The sequence below is a fragment of the Pan paniscus genome, chromosome 20 (genome assembly GCF_029289425.2).
Source record: "Pan paniscus chromosome 20, NHGRI_mPanPan1-v2.0_pri, whole genome shotgun sequence".
In the NCBI taxonomy this organism is placed as follows: domain Eukaryota; kingdom Metazoa; phylum Chordata; class Mammalia; order Primates; family Hominidae; genus Pan; species Pan paniscus.
In genome coordinates this window covers 44496834-44517236 of record NC_073269.2, presented here as the reverse complement: position 1 = coordinate 44517236, position 20403 = coordinate 44496834, and the positions used below count along the sequence as shown (strand labels likewise).

The window sequence follows — 20403 nt, the reverse complement described above, 5'->3', positions numbered from 1 at the left end:
AGTTCCTGGAACACAGCAGGCACTCAGTAAATGAACAAAGGCACTGATTAACCCCTGCGCTTGTTCACAGGCTGTCCGACATAGAAGAGACACCCAAATAGGCCTAGACAAGAATACACGACAGACCCTAGGGTCATCCACATACCCTGGGGACATCTAGAAGCTAGGGACCACCTGCTTCCGCGCCCGCGGTGCCTGGAGGGTGGAGATCCCGAGTTGGAGACCGAGCACTCCCAGGGAGGGAGGAAAGATGCTCTGGGGGGAGACCCGCCCCTCCCTGTATCCCCAGCAGCCAATGGGAGCGCGGTCCTCCTGACGCCCCCTGGGACGTGTAGTCCGGGCAGGGGCGCCCTCGGGCGCCGCCGCGCGCCCCTAGACTCCACGTCCCGTCGTGCGCTGGGAGGCGCGGGGATTGGCTGAGCCCCGCCCCCGGCCCGCCCCGCTCCGCTCGCGCCGCAGCCCCAAGAATGAATGAAATCGTAGCGCGCTGGGCGGCAGAGCGGGCGGCGCAGGCCGGGCTGGGCCCGCGCGCGGCGGCAGCGGCGCCCCGGGCCGGAGGCGGCCCAGCCGAGCGGGCCATGGCCACCGCCATTCAGAACCCGCTCAAGTCGTGAGTGTCCCTGCCGTCCCCGCCCCCTGTCCAGACCCCCCCACCAGGAGCCCTTCCCCCGCCCGCCCTGGGGCTGAGGAGGGGGACGCAGCGCGCGGACCGTAGTTGAATGGGGGCCCCCAGCGCGAACCCTTGCCCCGGGGGCCCCTACCCCCTGTCGCCCCCTGGGGTTGGGGGCGGGAGCCCCTCCAGGGTCGCGGGGGCGCCTCTTCTTTGTCGCTGTCAGTGAAGGAATGCGGCGCGGGCTTGGGGTGGCGGAGGCCGTTTCCCCACCCAGAGTGGGGGTAGGGGTTTCCCTCTCCTCCATCTCTCCCTCAGGGTCTCCGGAGGTGCCGGGCCTGCCCCGGCCGGGGCTGAAAGCTCGAACACCTAAGTCCGGACCTCGGTCTCCAGGGTTTCCATCACCCGCTCTCCGCTCATCAAAGCGCCTTTCTCTCTTTCCCCTTCTTTCTCTGAGGACCCCGGCCCTCGCGGCCGCAGGGTGGGAGCTGAGACGTCGGGGGTCCCCAGTTCCATCCCCGCTGCCTCCCCTTTTTCCTCCCGGGATCCCGGGAACTAGAAGCCCCGAACCCGCCGTCAGTCTGGACCGCGGCATCCCTCCCTCTCCCCGCGCATACACATCAAACGGGAGCATCTCTGATCCCTTTGGGGACCGGCTGCCCAGGAGGGGGTGCCGGGAGCGCCCTCGGTCTCCGGGGATTCCCTCCCTTTCTCCCTGGCCGCGGCCCTCCGAGCGTTCGCCTCTTCCCGGGCCCGGTGGCTGGGAATCCGGAAGCCTGGGTCCGAGCCTGGCCCCTCCTGACCCTCTCCTCTCCTTGCCATCCCTCGTGCTCTCCACCCCTCCCCTTCCCCCTCTCCATCTCGCTCTTGCTTCCTCTTCGGGATCCCGGACTCCGGGTCCCAGCGCTCCCCACCCCCCGTTCCCAGGCGGTGACAGCGGGCTCCAAGTGACAGGCACTCGGCCGCTCCCGCCCTCCCTCCCCGCAGGCGAGCGAGGCGCTCCCCTCCCCCTCCTCCCGGGCCTGGTGGAGGAGGCGGAGGGCGAGCGCCCGCGGCGTCGCACAAAGGGGCCGGGGCGACCTCCCCCACCCTTCCCCCAACCCCGTGCGCTGGCTGCCTTGACCTTGAACATCGAGGGCTGGGGGCGGGGGTGGGGGGTGGGGGGAGAGAGGGAGAGAGGGAGCGCCCCCCCACCCCACCCACGAGAAGGGATGCGCCTGCTGGCTGGACCAGAGGCCGCCAGTTGCTTCTGGTTTCTGGCGGGAATGGGGGTGGGAGGTGGAGGGTGGGAGTTGGGAGAGGAAGGGGGGCAGGGACTTAGAGGCAAGCGCCTACACGTGTGGCTTCGTCGTGAGCAGGGTGCCGGGAGCGGGTGTGTGGGGCTCGGGTCCGTGTGAGGTGGTGTATGATGGTGACACCCCTCTGCTGCCCTCTCACCCTAAGTGGCACACACAGACAGCTGTCTCTCCTGTGAGGGGACATCCGCAAAATGGCTGGGAACGGGGCTCTTGTGCAGGTTGGTGGATCTACAGGCGATGGGGCCCCTCACCCTGACCCTGGCCCAGACCCCTGGGAGGAGGTGTGCTACAGCCGTGAGCAGGGGCCCAGCTACAGTAAGCCTGGACTGGGAGGGCCCTACCCCTCTGTGCCCTCCCCTTCCAAAAGGTCTCTGTGGGGGTGAAGGTGGGGACTCCCTGGCTCCTGAAAGAATGTGAGTCAAATCCCCTGGGGAGAAGGAGCTGCAGGGTGCCGCCCTCGGAAGTTCCGACTGCCTGAGTTCCAAAACCAGCTTGAGCCACGAATGTTCCCTGCCGTGAGCCTCAGTTTTGCCATCTGTGTATGGGGGCTTCTAACAGCCCTTACCACCCGATGGGACTGTCGCGGGGCTAAGGCCATCTTTGTAAAGCAGTTAGCACAGAGACTGACACTGACCAAATGTAGTGATTATTATTAGTAGTATCAATATTGATTTATGAAATTGATTTCTACTGTGGGCCAGCTCCCACACAGGGCACTGGGGGATGGGGCAGGAGGATTGTTTGGGCCAGGGAGAGGACTGGGAGTTCAAGTGTGTAGGAGAGTGTGTGGGAGTGGTGTGTGCAGGTGGTTAGGGCAGAAGGAAAGAAAGGAGAGCCCGCTGCAAGTGTCAGCCTGCGTCTGTGGGTAGATATCCTGCTGGTGGGCCGGGCATGGTGGCTTATGCCTGTAATCTCAGCACTTTGGGAGGGCAGGGTGGGCAGATCACTTGAGCTTAGGAGTTTGAGACTAGTCTGGCCAACATAGGGACACCCTGTTTTTACAAAAATACAAAAATTAGCCGGGTGCGGTGGCGCAGGCCTGTAGTCCCAGCTACTTGGGGGTTTGAGGTGGGAGGATCGCTTGAGCCTAGGAGGTGGAGGCTGCAGCGAGCTGTGTTCATGCCATGGCACTCCAGCCTGGGCCATCGAGTGAGACGCTGTCCAAAAAAAAAAAAAAAGAGAAAAAGAGAAAGAGGAAAGAAAGAGAAGAAAAGAAAGAAAGGAAGGAAGGAAGGAAGGAAGAGAAATAAAAGAAGAAAAGAAAAGAAAAAAGAAAAGAAAGAAAAATAGAAATTCTGCTGGTAGAGGAGGACTGTTAGGAAGGTCTGCACTCAGAGTGTCTACACTCAGCCTTCTCTTAATCAGATCGACATGAGAGTTTGGGGTGGGGCAGGAGTGAGTCTGCGTGTCTGAGGCTAGCGGTGTGGGAATCAAGTGTAAGAGGGTGTGTTACGGGACCTGTGAGCTAATGGGAGGTGAGAGAGGAAGGTGGGGTCACAGCTCACCGTGGGCAAGGTGTGAGGTGGCCACTATAGGGCCCTGGAGGCCAGAGTGATCGTAGGGGTGTCAGTGCCCCTCACTTAATCCCCGTGTCACCACTCCAGGCCATATGTGAATCAGAGACCCACCTCCTCCTGTTCCAGGAGAGGGGCCGGCCAAGACCTTACCTGGCTTGGGCGAGTTTGTGGAAAGGGTCTAAGACTAGAGGGGTGTGTGTGTGTGTGTGTGTGTGTGTGTGTGTGTGTGTGTGTGTGTGTAGAAGTGACCGTGAGTGTAGGAGGCCTTGACTGGATCTCTTGGGGGGATTTCAAGTGACGAAAATGGTGAAGGCTAGCGGGCCACTTCTGTCGGCTGGGGCGCCCCCTGGTGGATGAGGGCGTTTGTGGGCGTGTTAATTACAGCAGCCGCCCAAATTTGAATGCTGGCTCTACAGGGGTCGGGGTGGAAGAGGGGAAGGGGAAAGGGGGAGAAGGGGTGGGAAGGGGAAAGGGGGAGGAGGGGTGAGACGGGAGGAGGGATGGGGTGGTGGTGTTGCAGAGAGACTGGGTCAGTTTGTGACTCAGTGGGTCTGCTCACTCCCTGGGGATCTCTTCGGGTGGAGTCAGTGTGGGTGACAGTGGGAGAGAGAAGGAGGTCAGGACTACTTGGGGAGGGCCGTCAGGGGTGCCTGCCTCCTTCCTTCAGTCTTACCTTCAAAGAGCCGCCAGGGCATGCGGGCATGTGAGGTCACCTTCCTGTGCCTCAGATTCCTCACCTGGAAAATGCAGATAATAAAAGCATCACGGGGTGAACTGTGCCCAGCACATGATGGGTGCATTTACTCATTCAACAAATATCTACTGAGCATCTATTTTTTTTTTTTTTTTTTGGAGACAGGGTCTTGCTCAGTTGTCCAGGCTGGAGTGTAGTGGTGTGATCATAGCTCACTGCAGCTTCGATCTCCTGGGTTCAACCAATCCTCCTGACTCAGCCTCCTGAGTAGCTGGGACCATAGGCATGTGCCACCATGCCCAGCTATTTATTTTTTTTTTAGTAGAGACCAGGTCTCGCTATGTTGCCCAGGCTGTTCTCCTGAGCTCAAGCGGTCCTCTCATCTCAGCCTCCCAGATTGCTGGGATTACAGGCATGAGTCACGGCGCCCTGCTTACTTAGTTTTTTGTTTGTTTGTTTGTTTGCTTTTAGAGACAGAGTCTCGCTCTGCCACCCAGGCTGGAGTGCAGTGGTGAGACCACAGCTCCCTGCAGCCTCAGCCTCCCAGGTTCAAGCTATCCTCCCACTTTAGCCTTGCAAGTAGCTGGGACTACACTGCTGCGCCATCATGCCCAGCTAATTTTAATTTTTTTTTTTGTAGACACAGGGGTCTGGATATGTTGCCCAGGTTGGTCTCAAACTCCTGGGCTCAAGCAGTGCTCTCATCTAGGCTTCCCGAAGTACTGGGATTGCAGACTGGAGCCATCGCACCTGGCCGCATTATTCTTTCTTTCTTATTATTTATTTATTTTTGAGAGGGAGTCTCACTCTTGTTGCCCAGGCTGGAGTGCAATGGCACGATCTCAGCTCACTGCAACCTCCACCTCCTGAGTTCAAGTGATTCTCCTGCCTCAGCCTCCTGAGTAGGGGAGTATAGGCATGCGCCACCATGCCCGGCTAATTTTGTATTTTTAGTAGAGACTACTACCATGTTGGCCAGGCTGGTCTCGAACTCCCAACCTCAGGTGATCCACCTGCCTCCGCCTCCCAAAGTGCTAGGATTACAGGCATAAGCCACTGCGCCTGGCCCGCATTATTCTTTCTGATAGCATTTAGGTATTACCATTGACATCTTAGTAAAGTATATATCAGCTCCTTTGTGGAATAAATGGATTTATTGAGCAAATACTACCTGCTAGGTACCTTTTTTTTTTTTCTTTTGAGGCGGAGTCTTGCCCTGTCGCTCAGGCTGGAGTGCAGTGGCGCAATGTCAACTCAGTGCAACCTCGGCCTCCTGGGCTCAAGTGATTCTCCTGCCTCAGCCTCCCAAATAGCTGGGAGTACAGGCATGCACCACCACGCCCGGCTAATTTTTGTATTTTTAGTAGAGACTGTTGGCCAGGCTGGTCTCCAACTCCTGACCTCAGGTGATCCACCTGCCTGGGCCTCCCAAAGTGCCGGGATTACAGGTGTGAGCCACTGCACCTGGCCTGCCAGTCACCTCTTAAAATGCTTTACCTATATTTACTCATTTAATCCTCACAACACTCCAGTGAGGCATCATCCTCTTTTTACAGATGAGGAAACTGAGGCCCAGAAAGGTTAAGTCATTTGCCAAGGTCACATGGCCACCAAGTGGCAGAGCTAGGATTTGAACCCTGGAGGTGTGACTACTGTTTCTAACCTGCACTGCTGCTGTCAGGCCTGCAGAAGGCGTTGAGCAGGGCGGGGTGACCGTGAGCGTGGCTGCTGGGAGAGACAGCCCCGGGTGGGGTCTCTGGAGCCAGGAGGGACTTGGGTGGGGGGCGGTGAGGGGGTGTCTGCTGGAAGCATGTTGGTGAGAAGTCTGTGTGGGCACCTGGGAGGTGTCTCTGCGTCTCTTAGTATTGCAGTGTATGTGCGTGTGGCTGTGTGAGTCCGTGCGAAGGTGTGTGAGTAGGAGTGTGTGGGAGGCTGTGAGTATCCGCGTGAATGTGTGTGTAAACTGCCATGCGTGGGCGTGTGCGAGTCCAGGTGTGCATGTGGTTGTGTGCACGCGAGAGCAGGATATGTGGACGAGTGAGGGCGGGTGAGTGACGGTGCGTGCCCCGGGCCCCTCCTCCGCGCCGTCCCGTCCCCGCGGGGTCCCGGGGGCCCCCTGGCCTGGGACTACCACTCCCAGCATGGCCCGGGCGGGCCCGCCCCGTCGCCGCGATTGGCCGTGGCCCTCGTGCTCCCGCCCCCCGGGAATGAATGGATGGGCGGCCTCAGCGCCCGCCCGACCGCTGGGAGGACCGACCCGGCGGGGACCTGCTGGGGGCAGGACCCGGGGAGCAAGATGGCCACTGTCATCCCTGGCCCCCTGAGGTGGTGCGGGCCGGCGGGAGGCGGAGAGGAAGCGCGGGCGGGTCTACGCGGGCCTGTGTGTGTGTGGCGACCGGGGGTGGGGCCGAAGGGGTGTCTGGGGGGCTGTCACCGAGTGCGGGGCTGCGCGGGGGTGCAAGAGTGTGTGACTGTGGGTCTCTGACAAGAATGGTGTCGGATGCACCACTCCCTGGCGGGGTGGAGGGCGTGGGGGGCCTCCAGATTCTTTTTGGGGAAGGGAGACATCATCCCTTCCCTGCAACCCTCGGGTCTGGGAGAGACTGAAATGACCCGGGGGTGCGGGGGCCTTGGCAACTGGAGTGAAGTCCACACTACCTTTGTCTTGGGATGTGGAGTGTGTGTGTGTATCACTTATTTGTGTTCTGGTTTTTTTAAGAATTTTTGGGGGATAGGTGTGTGGACATGTGTCTGTTTCCTTTTATTCTGCACTAGATATCTTTGGATATTTGGGTCTCCCAGTGTGTGTCCGTGTCCTTTGGAACTATATGTCATTTGTCTTGTGTTCTGTGTTTTTGGGTATGTAGGGCTGCGTGTATTTGTGTGTAAATTTTTGTGTGACTATGGGTGGATTTGGCTGTTTCTGTGTTTTATATGTGTGTGTGTCTGTGTGGATGTGTGATATTTTAGATACTGGTTCCGCATCGTGCATCTTTGTAAATGTGTGTGTGTACCTGTGTGAATCTGTGTGATTTCTTTGTGTTGTGTGTCTGGATATTGTGTGTGTGGTTTGTGTTGTGTCTTTGGATACGTGGGTAAGTGCATGGGGGGCAAGTGGTTTCTGTAGTTCCTGTCTTTTGACATGCGTGTGTCTTTGGATGCATGAGGGGGTGTATGTGTGTGTGGTGTGATGTTTCCATGTTGTGTGTCTTTGTGTGGGTGATGTGTTTCTGGTGTGTGTCTGTGGATATGTGATGTGTCTTTGTGCATGGTTATTTGTGTGATTTGTCTCCACACTATGGAACTTGGGATATTTGTCTTTTTCAGTAGATATTTATGTGTGCACGTGTGTGAGGTTTGTCTGTTTCTCCTTTGTGAGTATTGGGATTTGTCTCTCTTTGTGTGTGAATCCCGTGTGACTGTGTGTGATTTGTGTTGTGTGTCTGCATGTGTTCAGGTAGGGATACGTCCCGGTGTGTTTTTGTTTGTTTCTGTATCGTGTTTCTACTCATGAGCTGGGGGCCTGTTTGAGTCCCAGTTTGGGGGCCCCTGGGCCCTGTCCCCTTCCCCCAGCCTGGGTCCCGGAGTGGGAGGAGGGGAGAGGTGAGGCTGGAGGGGTCGGCCCACCCCTCCCGAGCCTGGGCGGCCCGGCAGCCGGGGGAGGGGTGCTGGGCGACCCTGTGCGCCTGCCCTTGCTGACAGCCGCCCGCCCGTTCGCCGCCCCTCTAGCCTAGGCGAGGACTTCTACCGCGAGGCCATCGAGCACTGCCGCAGTTACAACGCGCGCCTGTGCGCCGAGCGCAGCCTGCGACTGCCCTTCCTCGACTCGCAGACCGGCGTGGCCCAGAACAACTGCTACATCTGGATGGAGAAGACCCACCGCGGGCCGGGTACCGCCGGGAGGGCTGGCGCAGGGCGGGGCGGGGCCAGGCCGCCCCACCGCCGCCGCCCTCTCACCCCCCTCTCTCTCCAGGTTTGGCCCCGGGACAGATTTACACGTACCCCGCCCGCTGTTGGAGGAAGAAACGGAGACTCAACATCCTGGAGGACCCCAGACTCAGGCCCTGCGAGTACAAGATCGGTGGGTGCAGCCGCTGGGGCCCCCATCGGTGTCCCAGCGCCTGCTGTGTGTCCTAGCACTCGTCCATCACCTTTATCGCCTTCTAGCAAGTGTCTGCCCGGCTGGCTGTGTGTCTGTCTGCCCATGTGCGTCCCGGGTGTTTCCCAGAGATTCCACAGTTTCTCTGAGTCACTGAGTGGCGACTGCATCTCCTCCTACATGGGCCCAGGTGCCCAGTTGTTGTTATTTATTTATTTATTTATTTATTTATTTTTGAGACAGAGTTTCACCCAGGCTGGAGTGCAATGGCGTGATCTCCCAACCTCCACCTAGCGGGGAGTTGAACCTTGAACCCGCAACTTCCGCCTAGCAGGTTCAAGCGATTCTGCCTCAGCCTTCCGAGTAGCTGGGATTACAGGCATGCGCCACCATGCCCGGCTGATTTTGTATTTTTAGTAGAAACGGGGTTTCACCATGTTGGTCAGGCTGGTCTGGAACTCCTGACCTCAGGTGATCTGGCCACCTCGGCCTCCCAAAGTGCTGGGATTACAGGTGTGAGCCACCGCGCCTGGCCTGTTGTTTTTTAAATAGAGGCAGGGTGTTACTATGTTGCCCAGTCTGGTCTTGAACTCCTGAGCTCAAGGGATCCTCCTGTCTCAGCCCTCCAAAGTGCAGGGATTATAGGCGTGAGCCACCATGCCCCACCAAGGGTCCCAGTGGTATTGGAGGGCATAGTGATATCTGTTAGGTGTGTGTGGGTGTATGGAGTTTCTGACTGTGTCCCTTCCCCTGGGAGCTGGGATGGATCAGTCTGCCTGTATTTTTTTTTTTTTTTTGAGATGGAGTCTGGCTCTGTCACCCAGGCTGGAGTACAGTGGCGCAATCTCAGCTCACTGCAACCTCCGCCTAGTGGGTTCAAGCGATTCTCCTGTCTCAGCCTCCTGAGTAGCTGGGATTACAGATGCACACTGACATGCCCAGCTAATTTTTTTGTATTTTTAGTAGAGACGGGGTTTCACCATGTTGGCCAGGCTGGTCTCGAACTCCTGACCTCAGGTGATCCACCTGCCTTGGCCTCCCAGAGTGCTGGGATTACAGGCTTGAGCCACCATGCCCGGCCATCTGCCTGTATTTTTTTCTGTGGGTGCCTGAGGGTGTCTGCCTCTGTATCTCCCCAAGGGCGTCTGGATGTCTCAGTGTCTGGTTGGAGCTCTTTCCTCTCTCAGGTGTATCTTCCCAGGTGTCTCCAAGTGTCTTAGAAGGCTTGTGTCTTGTGTATGTCTGGTCTGTCAGGGTGTCCGGCTCCTCCTGAGTGTGTCTGGGTGTGTTAGGCGGTGCGGCCGTCTCTTTCTGTGGGTGTGTGGGTGCCTCGGAGTGTCTGGGAGAATCTTCCTGATGGTGTCTGGCGTATCAGGTGTATTTCTGCACGTGTGTGCCAGTCCATCAGAGGATCTGGACTTACCCTTGAATGTGTTTAGGAATATTGGGATCCTCGGGGTCAGTTTCTCTTCCTGAGTCCGAGGGTCTGTGTGTACCCAGGAGCGTGGCAGTGCCCACCCGGCTGTGTCTCTTCCTGTCTGTCTCCTGTGTGTGTTTGTGTGTATCTAGCTGAGTGATTCTCCCTGAGTATGTCGGTATCTCCCCGCTATGTGTCCAAGCATCTCATCTGGCTGTGTCTTCCCCAGGGTCTAGGTGTATCTGGAGGGCTAATTGTTTCTTTCTTTTTTTCTTTTTTCTTTTTCTTTTTTTTTTTTTGAGACGGAGTCTTGCTCTGTCGCCCAGGCTGGAGTGCAGTGGCGCGATCTCACTGCAAGCTCCGCCTCCTTGGTTCACGCCATTCTCCTGCCTCAGCCTCCCGAGTAATTGGGACTACAGGCGCCTGCCACTACGCCCAGCTAATTTTTTGTATTTTTAGTAGAGACGGGGTTTCACCTTGTTAGCCAGGATGGTCTCGATCTCCTGACCTCGTGATCCGCCCGCCTCGGCCTCCCAAAGTGCTGGGATTACAGGTGTGAGCCACCGCACCCGGCCTCTTTCTTTCTCTTTTTTTCTTTCTTTCTTTCTCTTTCTTTCTCTCTCTCTCTTTTTCTTTTCTTTCCTTCCTTCCTTCCTTTCTTTCTTTCTTTCTTTCTTTCTTTCTTTCTTTCTTTCTTTCCTTCTTTCTTTCTTTTTCTTTCTCTCTCTTTCTTTTTCTTTTCTTTCCCTCCTTCCTTCCTTCTTCCTTTCTTTTTTTTTTCACACAGTTTGGAGTGCAGTGGCACGATCTCGGCTCACTGCAACCTCCGCATCCTGGGTTCAAGTGATTCTCTGCCTCAACCTCCTGAGTAGCTGGGATTACAGGCATGTGCCCCTACACCCGGCTAATTTTTGTATTTTTTTTTTTAAGTAGAGATGAGGTTTTACCATGTTGGCCAGGCTGGTCTCAAACTCCTGACCTGAAGTGATCCACCCGCCTCAGCCTCCTAAAGTGCTGGGATTACAGGTGTGAGCCACTGCGCCTGGCCAGCTAATTGTCTCTGAGCATTTCTGAGTGTACCCATGGGTCCGGCTATGTCTCCTCCCTGTGTCTGGGTGTCTCCAAGGATCTGGCTATACCTCTTTGAGTCTCTAGGCTATATCTGAGAGTGTGGCTTATGCCTGTAATTCCAGCACTTTGGGAGGCCAAGGCAGAGGATCGCTTGAACTCAGGAGTTTGAGACCAGCCTGATTAACACGGTGAAACCCCATCTCTACCAAAAATACAAAAATTAGCCCAGTGTGGTAGCGTGCCAGCTACTCTGCCTGTAGTCCCAGCTACTCAGGAGGCTGAGGTGGGAGGATCACTTGAGCCTGGGAGTCGCAGTGAGCTGAGATTGCGCCACTGCACTCCAACCTGGGTGACAGAGCGAGAACCTGTCTCAAAAAAAAGAAAAAAGACAGCATGGCTGGGCCTCTTCCTTTCCGCATCTGTCTCAGACGATCTGTCTGGATGTCCCCTGCGGGTGTCCCTGTGTCTCCTCTGCGAGTGTCTGGATCTGTCCATATTTGTCTGGGTATGTTTGAGAGTCGCTGTGTCTTCCCTGAGTAGGTCTGGGTGTGCCTGATGGCCTAACTGTGTCTTTTTCTGAGGCTTTCTGGTGTATCCAAAGTTCTGACCGTGTCTCCTGCTGTGCATCCCAGGGCATCTGAGGGCGTGACTGGGTCTCCCCGGAGTCTGGGCCTCCCTCCTAGGGCATGTGGTTAAATCCTTGCCTCTGCTGCCAGCCGAGTGTGGGAAAGCCTCTTCCCCCCTGCAAAGAGCATGGTCCCCCCACCTGCATAGTTTGAGGAGTCCTCCGGGGTCAACTTCCCCATCTGACCCCCCCATGGCCCTGTCCCCAGACTGTGAAGCACCCCTGAAGAAGGAGGGTGGCCTCCCGGAAGGGCCGGTCCTCGAGGCTCTACTGTGTGCAGAGACGGGGGAGAAGAAGATTGAGCTGAAGGAGGAGGAGACCATTATGGACTGTCAGGTAGGCCCACCTCTGGGGGACCCCCGCTGCATGGCTTCCTCTCACCCCTGCCTGCCACCAGCCCGGGCCCTCACGTTCCTGCTCTGAAACCCCCCCGGTTTCTTCTGGCTGTTGGGCATCCCAGTCACCATCCTCCCAGACTTCATCTCTATTTGGAAGAACTCCTGACTTACACTCTCACCCCCAGTCTCCACCTTTGCCCAGAGCCCCTCAAAAGCAGGTCAGTGGCCCCTACTTTCTTGACCCGTCTCCTTTCTCTATTGCCCAGAAACAGCAGTTGCTGGAGTTTCCGCATGATCTCGAGGTGGAAGACTTGGAGGATGACATTCCCAGGAGGAAGAACAGGGCCAAAGGAAAGGTATCACCCCAAGCTTCTCCTCTTCCCCGCTCCCCTCAATGACAGGTCTCATTCGTGGAGCAGGTGCAGTGGTCCGCCCCTGCCACAGTCTGACCTCAGTCTGACCTCATTGAATCCCCAGAGCGGCCTGCAGGGGTGGGGGATTTTATACCCATTTTACAGATGAGGAAACTGAGGCTCATCTGTATTAAGCCATTTGCAAAGCAGAGATTATGCAGTGGGTTAGAGCTACCTTCATCCCCGTGCCACAGAGGAAGAAGCTGAACCTTGGAGAGGTTCAAGGCCCCACAGCTAGGACATTTGTACAGCTGCAATTTGAATTTGCAAAAGACACTGTTTTCTCACTTTCTTTTTTCTTTTTATTCTTTTTTTTGAGACGGAGTCTCGCTCTGTCATAGGCTAGAGTGCAGTGGCGCAATATCCGCTCACTGCAACCTCCGCCTCCCGGGTTCAAGCGATTCTCCTGCCTCAGCCTCCCGAGTAGCTGGGACTACAGGCATGCGCCACCATGCCCAGCTAATTTTTCTATTTTTAGTAGAGACGGGGCTTCACCATGTTGGCCAAGGTGGTCTCGATCTCTTGACCTCATGATCCGCCTGCCTCGGCCTCCCAAAGTGCTGGGATTACAGGTGTGAGCCACCACGCCTGGCCTGTTTTCTCACTTTCTTGACCCCTCACTCCTGACTCTCCCCACAGGCATATGGCATCGGGGGTCTCCGGAAACGCCAGGACACCGCTTCCCTGGAGGACCGAGACAAGCCGTATGTCTGTGATAGTGAGTCCTTCTGAAGAGGGGGAAAGGCAGAGAGAGGGGGGCCCAGAGACTCCCCACCTCGTGGCCCTCTCCCTCCTGTTCCAGACCCGGGTTGGGAGGCTGCTCAGGTCTCTGGCTGAGGGGGGAGGTGTGATCCTGGAGGCCAGGGTGGAGGCGGCAGGGGCCCGGAGGGGCTGACAGGCCCTCCTGGCTCGCTCGCTCCCCAGTCTGTGGGAAACGGTATAAGAACCGGCCGGGGCTCAGCTACCACTACACCCACACCCACCTGGCCGAGGAGGAGGGGGAGGAGAACGCCGAACGCCACGCCCTGCCCTTCCACCGGAAAAACAACCATAAACGTGAGCTGGCAGGCCAGGTGGGGGTGGCGAGGGGCCCTGGGAGTGGGGAAGAGGAGCCCAGCTGGGGGTGGGGGTGGGGGGGCATTAGACATTTCTGGAAAATCTCCAGCTCAGCCGTTCCCTCCCCCCACCGACCATGGGGATGCTGGCTCTGGGGTTGCCATGGCAACCAACCATCGCTCCTTCGCTCCTGGCCGGGCGTAATATTTCTGGGTCTGATTTATTGTTTCAATTAGAGCTTGGGGAGGGGGGGTGATAGATGGCTCCCCTCCTGCCCTGCCTTCCCTTTCTCCTTTCTCTGCTAAGCTTTGGTCAAGGGGCAGGGTCTGTGGCCTGGGAGCCCTTGGCTTCCGCCCTTGCCAATCCCATGCCAATTCTGACAGCTGAAGGATGGGGGAGGGGAGGAGGGTTTGGGAGAGGCAGCAGGGAGACACTGTCTTCCCACCTATCTCTCAGAGGCAGAGGCTGAGTGTCTTCACCCCTGGCCACTACACACCCAGGCACCTCAGTGTTCGGAGTTTTTCTTCTGAGTGTCTGTTTCCATACCAGATCTTGGCTGGGGTACTCGCTGAATTTGTTAGATACAAATTACTGAGGGTGCAGTTGGGAGTGGCTGGCTGGGAGACATGTATGTGAGAAGGGAGGCAGGGAGCCCTTCCTCAAGCTGTCTACCAAGTTTTGACCCAATAAAGAGGACATGTCAGTTGTCTCAAGGAGTTGGGAATCCTGGCTGGGTGCAGTGGCTCACGCTTATAATCCCACCACTTTGTGGCAGTGGCCGAGGTGGGAGGATCACTGGAGGCCAAGAGTTGGAGACCAGCCTGGGCAACATACCAAGACCCTGCCTTTATTTTTAATTGAAAAAAAAATTTAAAAAGGCAGAGTTGGGAGTCCCGATGAGAACTGTTTTCGCCTCTCCCCACAGCTTGGGGTAGCTACTCACTCTTCCCAGCTCCCCACGCCTGGACTAAGAGGTCCATCCTTGGGGCTGAGGCTGGGGGCAGGGTGGAGCCTTGCCTGTGGTGAGAGTCCCTCTCTCTGTCCCCCCTACCCCAGAGTTTTACAAAGAATTGGCCTGGGTCCCTGAGGCACAAAGGAAACACACAGGTACGGATGCCTCCTTCTGCTCCTAAAGTCTGCAGCCACCTTTGCGGGGTGCCCTTGCCTGCCCCGTGCCAATGCCTGTCTGCTGTCTTGCAGCCAAGAAGGCGCCCGACGGCACTGTCATCCCCAACGGCTACTGTGACTTCTGTCTGGGGGGCTCCAAGAAGACGGGGTGTCCCGAGGACCTCATCTCCTGTGCAGACTGTGGGCGATCAGGTGATGCTCCCCACCTGAGGTTTCTGGGGGCCGGGTGCAGAGGACATTCAGGAGTGCAGACCTGGAGGGAGGGAGGCAAGGCGGTGAGGACCGAGGGGACCCCGAGCATGTAGGGGATACTGTGGATAACCAGAGCTAGCGAGGCTGATGCAACTGCTGAGGATTGTGGGAATTGGGTCGGATCAGTGAGGCTTCAGGGATAATGGGATGTGGCTCTCATGGCACTGTGGGTAGCTGCCTGTGCTTAGCATGGCATCAAGAGTAGTGAGAGGCCAGGTGCGGTGGCTCACGCCTATAATCCCAGCACTTTGGGAGGCAGAGGTGGGAGGATCACTTGAGGTCAGGAATTTGAGACCAGCCTGAGCAACATAGAAAGACCCCCATCTCTACAAAAAATTTAAAAATTATCCAGGTGTGTTGTTGCGCACCTGTAATCCCAGCAACTCAGGAGGCTGAGGCCGGAGGCTCCCTTGAGCCCAGGAGTTTGAGACCAGCCTGGGCAACATAGTGAGATCCCATCTATATATAAAAAAAGTTAGCTGGGCATGGTGTTGCACCCCATTAGCCCCAGCTACTCGGGAGGCTGAAGTGGGAGGCTCGCTTGAGCCCAGAAGGTTTTTGTTTTGTTTTTTGAGACAGAGTCTCCCTCTGTCACCCAGGCTGGAGTGCATTGGCATGATCTTGGCTCACTGCAACCCCCGCCTCCTGGGTTCAAGTGATTCTTGTGCCTCAGCCTCCCGAGTAGCTAGGATTACAGGCACCCGCCACCATGCCTGGCTAATTTTTAATATTTTTAGTAGAGACGGGGGTTTCACCATGTTGGCCAGGCTGGTCTCGAACTCCTGACCTCAGGTGATCTGCCTGCCTTGGCCTCCCAAAGTGCTGGGATTACAGGCGTGAGCCACCGCAGCACCCAGCCCCTTGAATCTGGGAGTTTTTGACTAGCCAGGGCAACATAATGAGAGCCCATCTATTAAAAAAAAAATAGGCCAGGCCGGGTGATGTGGCTCACATCTGTAATCCCAGCACTTTGGGAGGCTGGGGCGAGCAGATCATGAGGTCAAGAGATCGAGACCATCCTGGCCAACATGGTGAAACCCCATCTCTACTAAAAATACAAAATTTAGCTGGGTGTGGTGGTGCGTGCCTGTAGTCCCAGCTACTCCGGAGGCTGAGGCAGGAGAATCGCTTGAACCCGGGGCTCAGAGGTTGCCATGAGCCAAGATTGCACCACTGCACTCCACCCTGGGTGTCAGAGCAAGACTCCGTCTCAAAAAAAAAAAAAAAAAAAAGCTGGGCATAGTTTCGCACCCCATTAGTCCCAGCTACTCGGGAGGCTGAGGTGGGAGGATCGCTGGAGCCTGGGAGGTCAAGGCTGCAGAGTGCGCTGTGATGGTGCCACTATGCTGCAGCCTGGGCAACAGAGTGAGACCTTGTTTCAAAAACCAAAACAAGACAAAAGGAGTAGCAAGAGACAGGGGCCAAGGCATGGCAGGTAGTGGGCTGTGCAGTGTGAGTGACGGACGCCACCACCTGGGCACCGGTAGCAGGATGAGCTCGCCGTAGAGTTGTGGTTAACAGAATGTGGTTTCCCGTGGTGGGCTTGTGGGCAATATAGACTCTGGTTGCCTCAGCACAGTAGGTCATGAATTGTGGTTGTCATGGCATCATGGGTAGTGAAATATGGTTGTCATGGCAACTCAGTATAATGGAATGTAGTTGTGATGGCACCGGGGCCGTGGTTGCAGGGGGCGGGCGCCATGGGTCGTGGCTGCAGGTAGCGGCTGCGGGTGTCTCTGCAGCGGGGCTGTGGAATGACTAAGCCTGGTGCTGCACAGTGCTGTGATGTGAGTAACAGTTTTGTTGCTGGGGCACCAAGTGGAATGGACTTCAGTTGCATGAAACCGAGGTGTGGGGACCGCGTTGTGGAAGGTGGTTGCCATGGCATTGTGGCTGGGAGAGTGTGGTTGCCACGTTGCTGTGGTTAACAGGACCCCTGGCCGTTCTGCTGCGGGTAATGGAATGTGGCTGTCTCAGCACGGTGGTTAACAGAATGTGGTTGCCACAGTGTTGTGGGTGGTAGAAAGTGGTTGGCACAGCACTGTGGGTAATGGAATGCGGTTGCCATGGCGTTCTGGGGAGCAGAGTGTGGTTGCCATGGTGGTTGTGGTAGGAGACTGTGGTGGCCGGGGGACTGCTGCTGGCCACGTGGTTGCTGGGCAGGTGTGGGGTCAGGCTGTGGATCCCGACAGCTCATCCTGGCGTCATGAGCCAGGGGTAGGGGCTGAGCTATGGCTCCCCTGGCGGTCAGTGCCCACCAGGGGCACGGTGACCTCCTAACTGCACCCCTGCCCCTTGGCCCCCAGGACACCCCTCGTGTTTACAATTCACGGTGAACATGACGGCAGCCGTGCGGACCTACCGCTGGCAGTGCATCGAGTGCAAATCCTGCAGCCTGTGCGGAACCTCCGAGAACGACGTGAGTGCCGCCCGCCCCCCGCGTGCCCTGCTGCCCACCCCGCCTGGCACGTCCACCTCTGCCCCTTAAGCCTAAAGCCTGTGCCTGAGCCCTCCCTGGTGAACACCAGTCCCCTGTGTTATCATTATGCCGGTGTCCATAAATCGAACATGGCCCTTTTTCCTCTTCATCTCTCTGGATCCTCCCAACCACCCTCTGAAGCAGGTGGTCTTGTTTCCACTTCACAGGGAAGAAACTGAGCTCAGAAAGAGACCTGCCCAGGGTCAGCCAGCTAGGGAAATGGCAGAGCTGAGATTTAAAGCCACGACCACTGCTGGCAGAGCTGGTATCAGATCATCTTAGGGTTGTTTAAAGCCTTCCACAGGCGGAGCGCGGTGGCTCACGCCTGGAATCCCAGCACTCTGGGAGGCTGAGGTGGGTGGACCACCTGAGATCAGGAGTTTGAGACCAGCCTGGCCAACGTGGTGAAACCCCATCTCTACAAAAATACAGAAATTAGCTGGGTGCCTGTAATCCCAGCTACTCGGGAGGCTGAGGCAGGAGAATGGCTTGAGCCTAGGAGGTGGAGATTGCAGTGAGCCGAGATGGCGCCACTGCACACTCCAGCCTGGGTGACAGAGCGAGATTCCATCTCAAAAAAAAAAAAAAAAACAAAACAAAAGCCATGACCGTTTCTGGCAGAGCTGCTATCAGATCATCTTGGTGTCATTTAAACTTCCCACAGACCGGGAGCGGTGGCCCACCTGTGTAATCCCAGCACTTTGGGAGGCTGAGGAATTTTGAGCCCAGGAGTTCTAGACCAGCCTGGGCAACATAGTGAGACTCCCGTCTCTTAAAAAAAAAAAAAAAAAAAAAAAAAAGTCGTGCATGGTGGCGCACACCTGTAGTCCCAGCTCAGGAGACTGAGGCAGGAGAATCACTTGAGCCCCCAGGAGTGTGAGGCTGCAGTGAGCTGTGACTACACCACTGCACTTCCAGCCTGGGCAACAGGGTAGGACCCTGTCTCTAAAAATATAAAATAATAATAATAATAAGCCTTCCACAGAGCCTTATAAAACCCCCACTATAAATCGCAAAGGGACTGTCCTGAGGGATATGTGTTTGGCTAAGCAGTGTTACACAGCGCACACATTTCCTGCTGCAAAGACCTTCTCAGAACCTTTCTCGGAAGGCCTCACCTCCCCCAGCCCCCTTGACCTAGCCCCTGCCCCAGCCCCCCACCCCCGTTTCTGGTGCCCGTGCCCCCAGGGTGCCAGCTGGGCGGGTCTCACCCCCCAGGACCAGCTGCTGTTTTGTGATGACTGCGATCGGGGTTACCACATGTACTGCCTGAGTCCCCCCATGGCGGAGCCCCCGGAAGGTGAGAGGAGAGGTGGGCACCCCATGGGGCGGGTGGGTGGGAACGCCATCTCCTGGTTGTGGAAGACTGTGTGTCCTCGGGGTGGGAAGGGGCTGGGGCAGCCCTCCCGGACCCGGGCCTGACTTCAGCTTCGGCCGCCCCCGCAGGGAGCTGGAGCTGTCACCTCTGTCTCCGGCACCTGAAGGAAAAGGCTTCTGCTTACATCACCCTCACCTAGGCCGGCTCGGCTCGCCGCGACTCTGGGGTGGTGCTCGCCTACCTGCCTCTCCGAGCTCCTCAATTCTCCCCAACCCTGAACGTCCCGCAGGGGGAGGGGGAGAGGGGGAAGCCGAGAGGGGGCTGGGCCACCCCCTCCCCTCTGTGCAAGTGGAATGTCTGCCCTGTGGGTGGGTGGGCCCGGCCAGGGCCTCTCCCTCCCTCCCTCCCTCTCTGTCCCTTGGCAAATGGACACCAGGGGCTTCTCCCCTCAAAGCCATACCCCGCCTCTGGGCGGGCATGGGGGGTGGTGGGTGCCAGCCAGGGGCATGGACAGAGCCTTTTTCTAAAGAAAAAGACAAAAAGTTTTAAAAAAAAAAAAAGAAGAAAAGAAAAGAAGTTAATATATACAAAGAGTCCTCCAAGGCCTGGCTGGGTGGAGGGGCGCTGCTGAGAGTGTCCACCGGGCACCCGCCTCTGCCGGCCCCCCGCCGGGCGCCCCAACCCCAATTTCTGGAGCTGCAGCCGTCCCGCGCCCCACCCAAGGTGGGCGCCTTCCCCTCTTGTGCCCAGGGCGGTGGGCATGGTGTCCACCCGCCCCTCCCGGTGCCCACGGTGGATACTGCATGATGTGAACCTTGGTTTTGAACTCTGTTCCTGCCCCTCCCCGACCGCCCCAGCCTGTGCCCGCCCCGTGCCTGCCGTGGCTGGTGGGTGGCGGTGGTGGGGCCGGGTGGGCCCCCGCCCAGCGCCTGCTGGAATGAGAAGCACAGACTCCGCCACGGACTCCTTTTCCCTCCCTCCTCCCGCCCCGCCAGGCCTGGCGGCCCCCGCCCCCCTCGCTGGCCATTTTGGGGGAGTGAGGGGGCGTGGTTGTTTCTTGTGGTTGTGTGTGTTTGTTGTTCGGGTTTTAAAAAAGGGAAACTGAGACTGCAGGTGGGGGAGGTGGTGGGTTTTGGGGGGGATGTCCCCCAATCCAGGAGTGCCCCCTCACTTGTCACCGAGTCTCCTCTATTGCCTGCCTCTGCTGTGAATTAACTTGTTCTGTGTATTAAACTGGGCCTGACCCCTCTGCCCACGACTGCCTCGTTCTCCCGTCTGGTTTGGGGCATCACCAAGAAGGAGGACCGGGGGTCGACGGGCCTTGTTGGGGGTGAGGCGACCAGCCAGCCCCTACCTCCATCCACCTCCTTCTTCCCCTGCCTGCACCCTGCCTCTCCCCGGCTTTGTCCCAGCTCCGCCCTGCTTTGCCAGAAAGGAGGAGAAGGGGGATGGGGTGGAGGGGCTCCCGCCCAGCCAGCTGTGGTTGCCCTGGCAACGGGCTGCTGCAGCTGCAGCGGGTGCAGCCGGGAGGGAGGCGGGAGCCGGGCCGGGGGAAGGGAAGGGCTGGGAAGAGGACGGTGGGTTGGCCCCTCCTGAGGCTGGGGTGGGGAACGAGGGTGTCAGGAGGTGTCATCCCAGACCCAGACATCTCCAGGGGGCTCCGTGTCCTGGATATGGGGCAAATCAGCGGTGGGGATCAGGTGGAAAGAGAGGCGCTAAGGGAGGGCAGGAGGGTATCTAGACACGGGCACTGGGAGAGAGACTGAGATGTGGGCGACGGGTGGGGGGCGGGAGTGAGGAGTGAGGGAACTAGGACACAGATCAGGAGAGAGAAAGAGACGAGGACAGTCACACAGTTATTGAGAGAATCAGAAAAAAGAGCAAGAGGGTGCAGAAGGGACAGAGACAGGAGGAAGGACCAGGAGAGAGGAAGGGAGCAGGGGTGAGAAGGAGGTTTAATGGGAGAGAGGGAATAACAGTAATAAAAAATAGCTGACATGCTGGGAGAGACGGGAGGAGGAGAAGGAGGACGGTGATTGGGGAAGAGCAGCAGCAGATTTAGGGAGAGGTCCTCCAGGAGGGGAGGCA

The 20403-nt window shown here is 57.4% G+C and overlaps 2 protein-coding genes across 14 annotated transcripts in view; one reads left to right on the top strand and one right to left on the bottom strand.

Moving 5' to 3' along the window:
• The first annotated feature begins 458 nt into the window (after positions 1 to 458).
• DPF1 (double PHD fingers 1) lies at positions 459 to 19573 on the top strand. Of its 13 annotated transcripts, none has more exons than XM_034944259.1 (12): positions 460 to 610; positions 7849 to 8009; positions 8093 to 8200; positions 11540 to 11667; positions 11936 to 12025; positions 12722 to 12800; positions 13007 to 13138; positions 14195 to 14245; positions 14339 to 14458; positions 16825 to 16937; positions 18216 to 18297; positions 18444 to 19573. In XM_034944259.1, exons 1-12 carry the CDS (start codon positions 468 to 470, stop codon positions 18512 to 18514), a joined length of 1278 nt encoding a protein of 425 aa, XP_034800150.1. In that variant the 5' UTR covers positions 460 to 467; the 3' UTR covers positions 18515 to 19573. The 13 variants fall into 13 exon arrangements, with proteins under 13 accessions (XP_034800157.1, XP_034800155.1, XP_034800150.1 ...); XM_034944256.1 differs by having other exon boundaries at positions 18186 to 18297; XM_034944271.3 differs by having other exon boundaries at positions 505 to 610; positions 7854 to 8009; positions 18186 to 18297.
• The window catches only part of SIPA1L3 (signal induced proliferation associated 1 like 3), a 312831-nt gene continuing 294960 nt past the window's right edge, over positions 2533 to 20403 (bottom strand). The window contains exon 22 of the mRNA XM_034944253.3: positions 2533 to 4162. Coding sequence (XP_034800144.2) covers positions 4049 to 4162 — 114 coding nt within the window. The 3' untranslated portion in view covers positions 2533 to 4048. The remainder of the gene's footprint in view (positions 4163 to 20403) is intronic.

What these genes read in the sequence shown, in the direction of transcription:
- DPF1 (XM_034944256.1), top strand. Translation starts at nt 468, where the DNA reads ATGAATGAAATCGTAGCGCGCTGGGCGGCAGAGCGGGCGGCGCAGGCC. An exon ending in GAAGACCCACCGCGGGCCGG is followed by an intron (nt 8,010 to 8,092) that starts GTACCGCCGGGA and finishes CTCTCTCTCCAG; the next exon opens with GTTTGGCCCCGGGACAGATT. An exon ending in CATGGCGGAGCCCCCGGAAG is followed by an intron (nt 18,298 to 18,443) that starts GTGAGAGGAGAG and finishes CCGCCCCCGCAG; the next exon opens with GGAGCTGGAGCTGTCACCTC.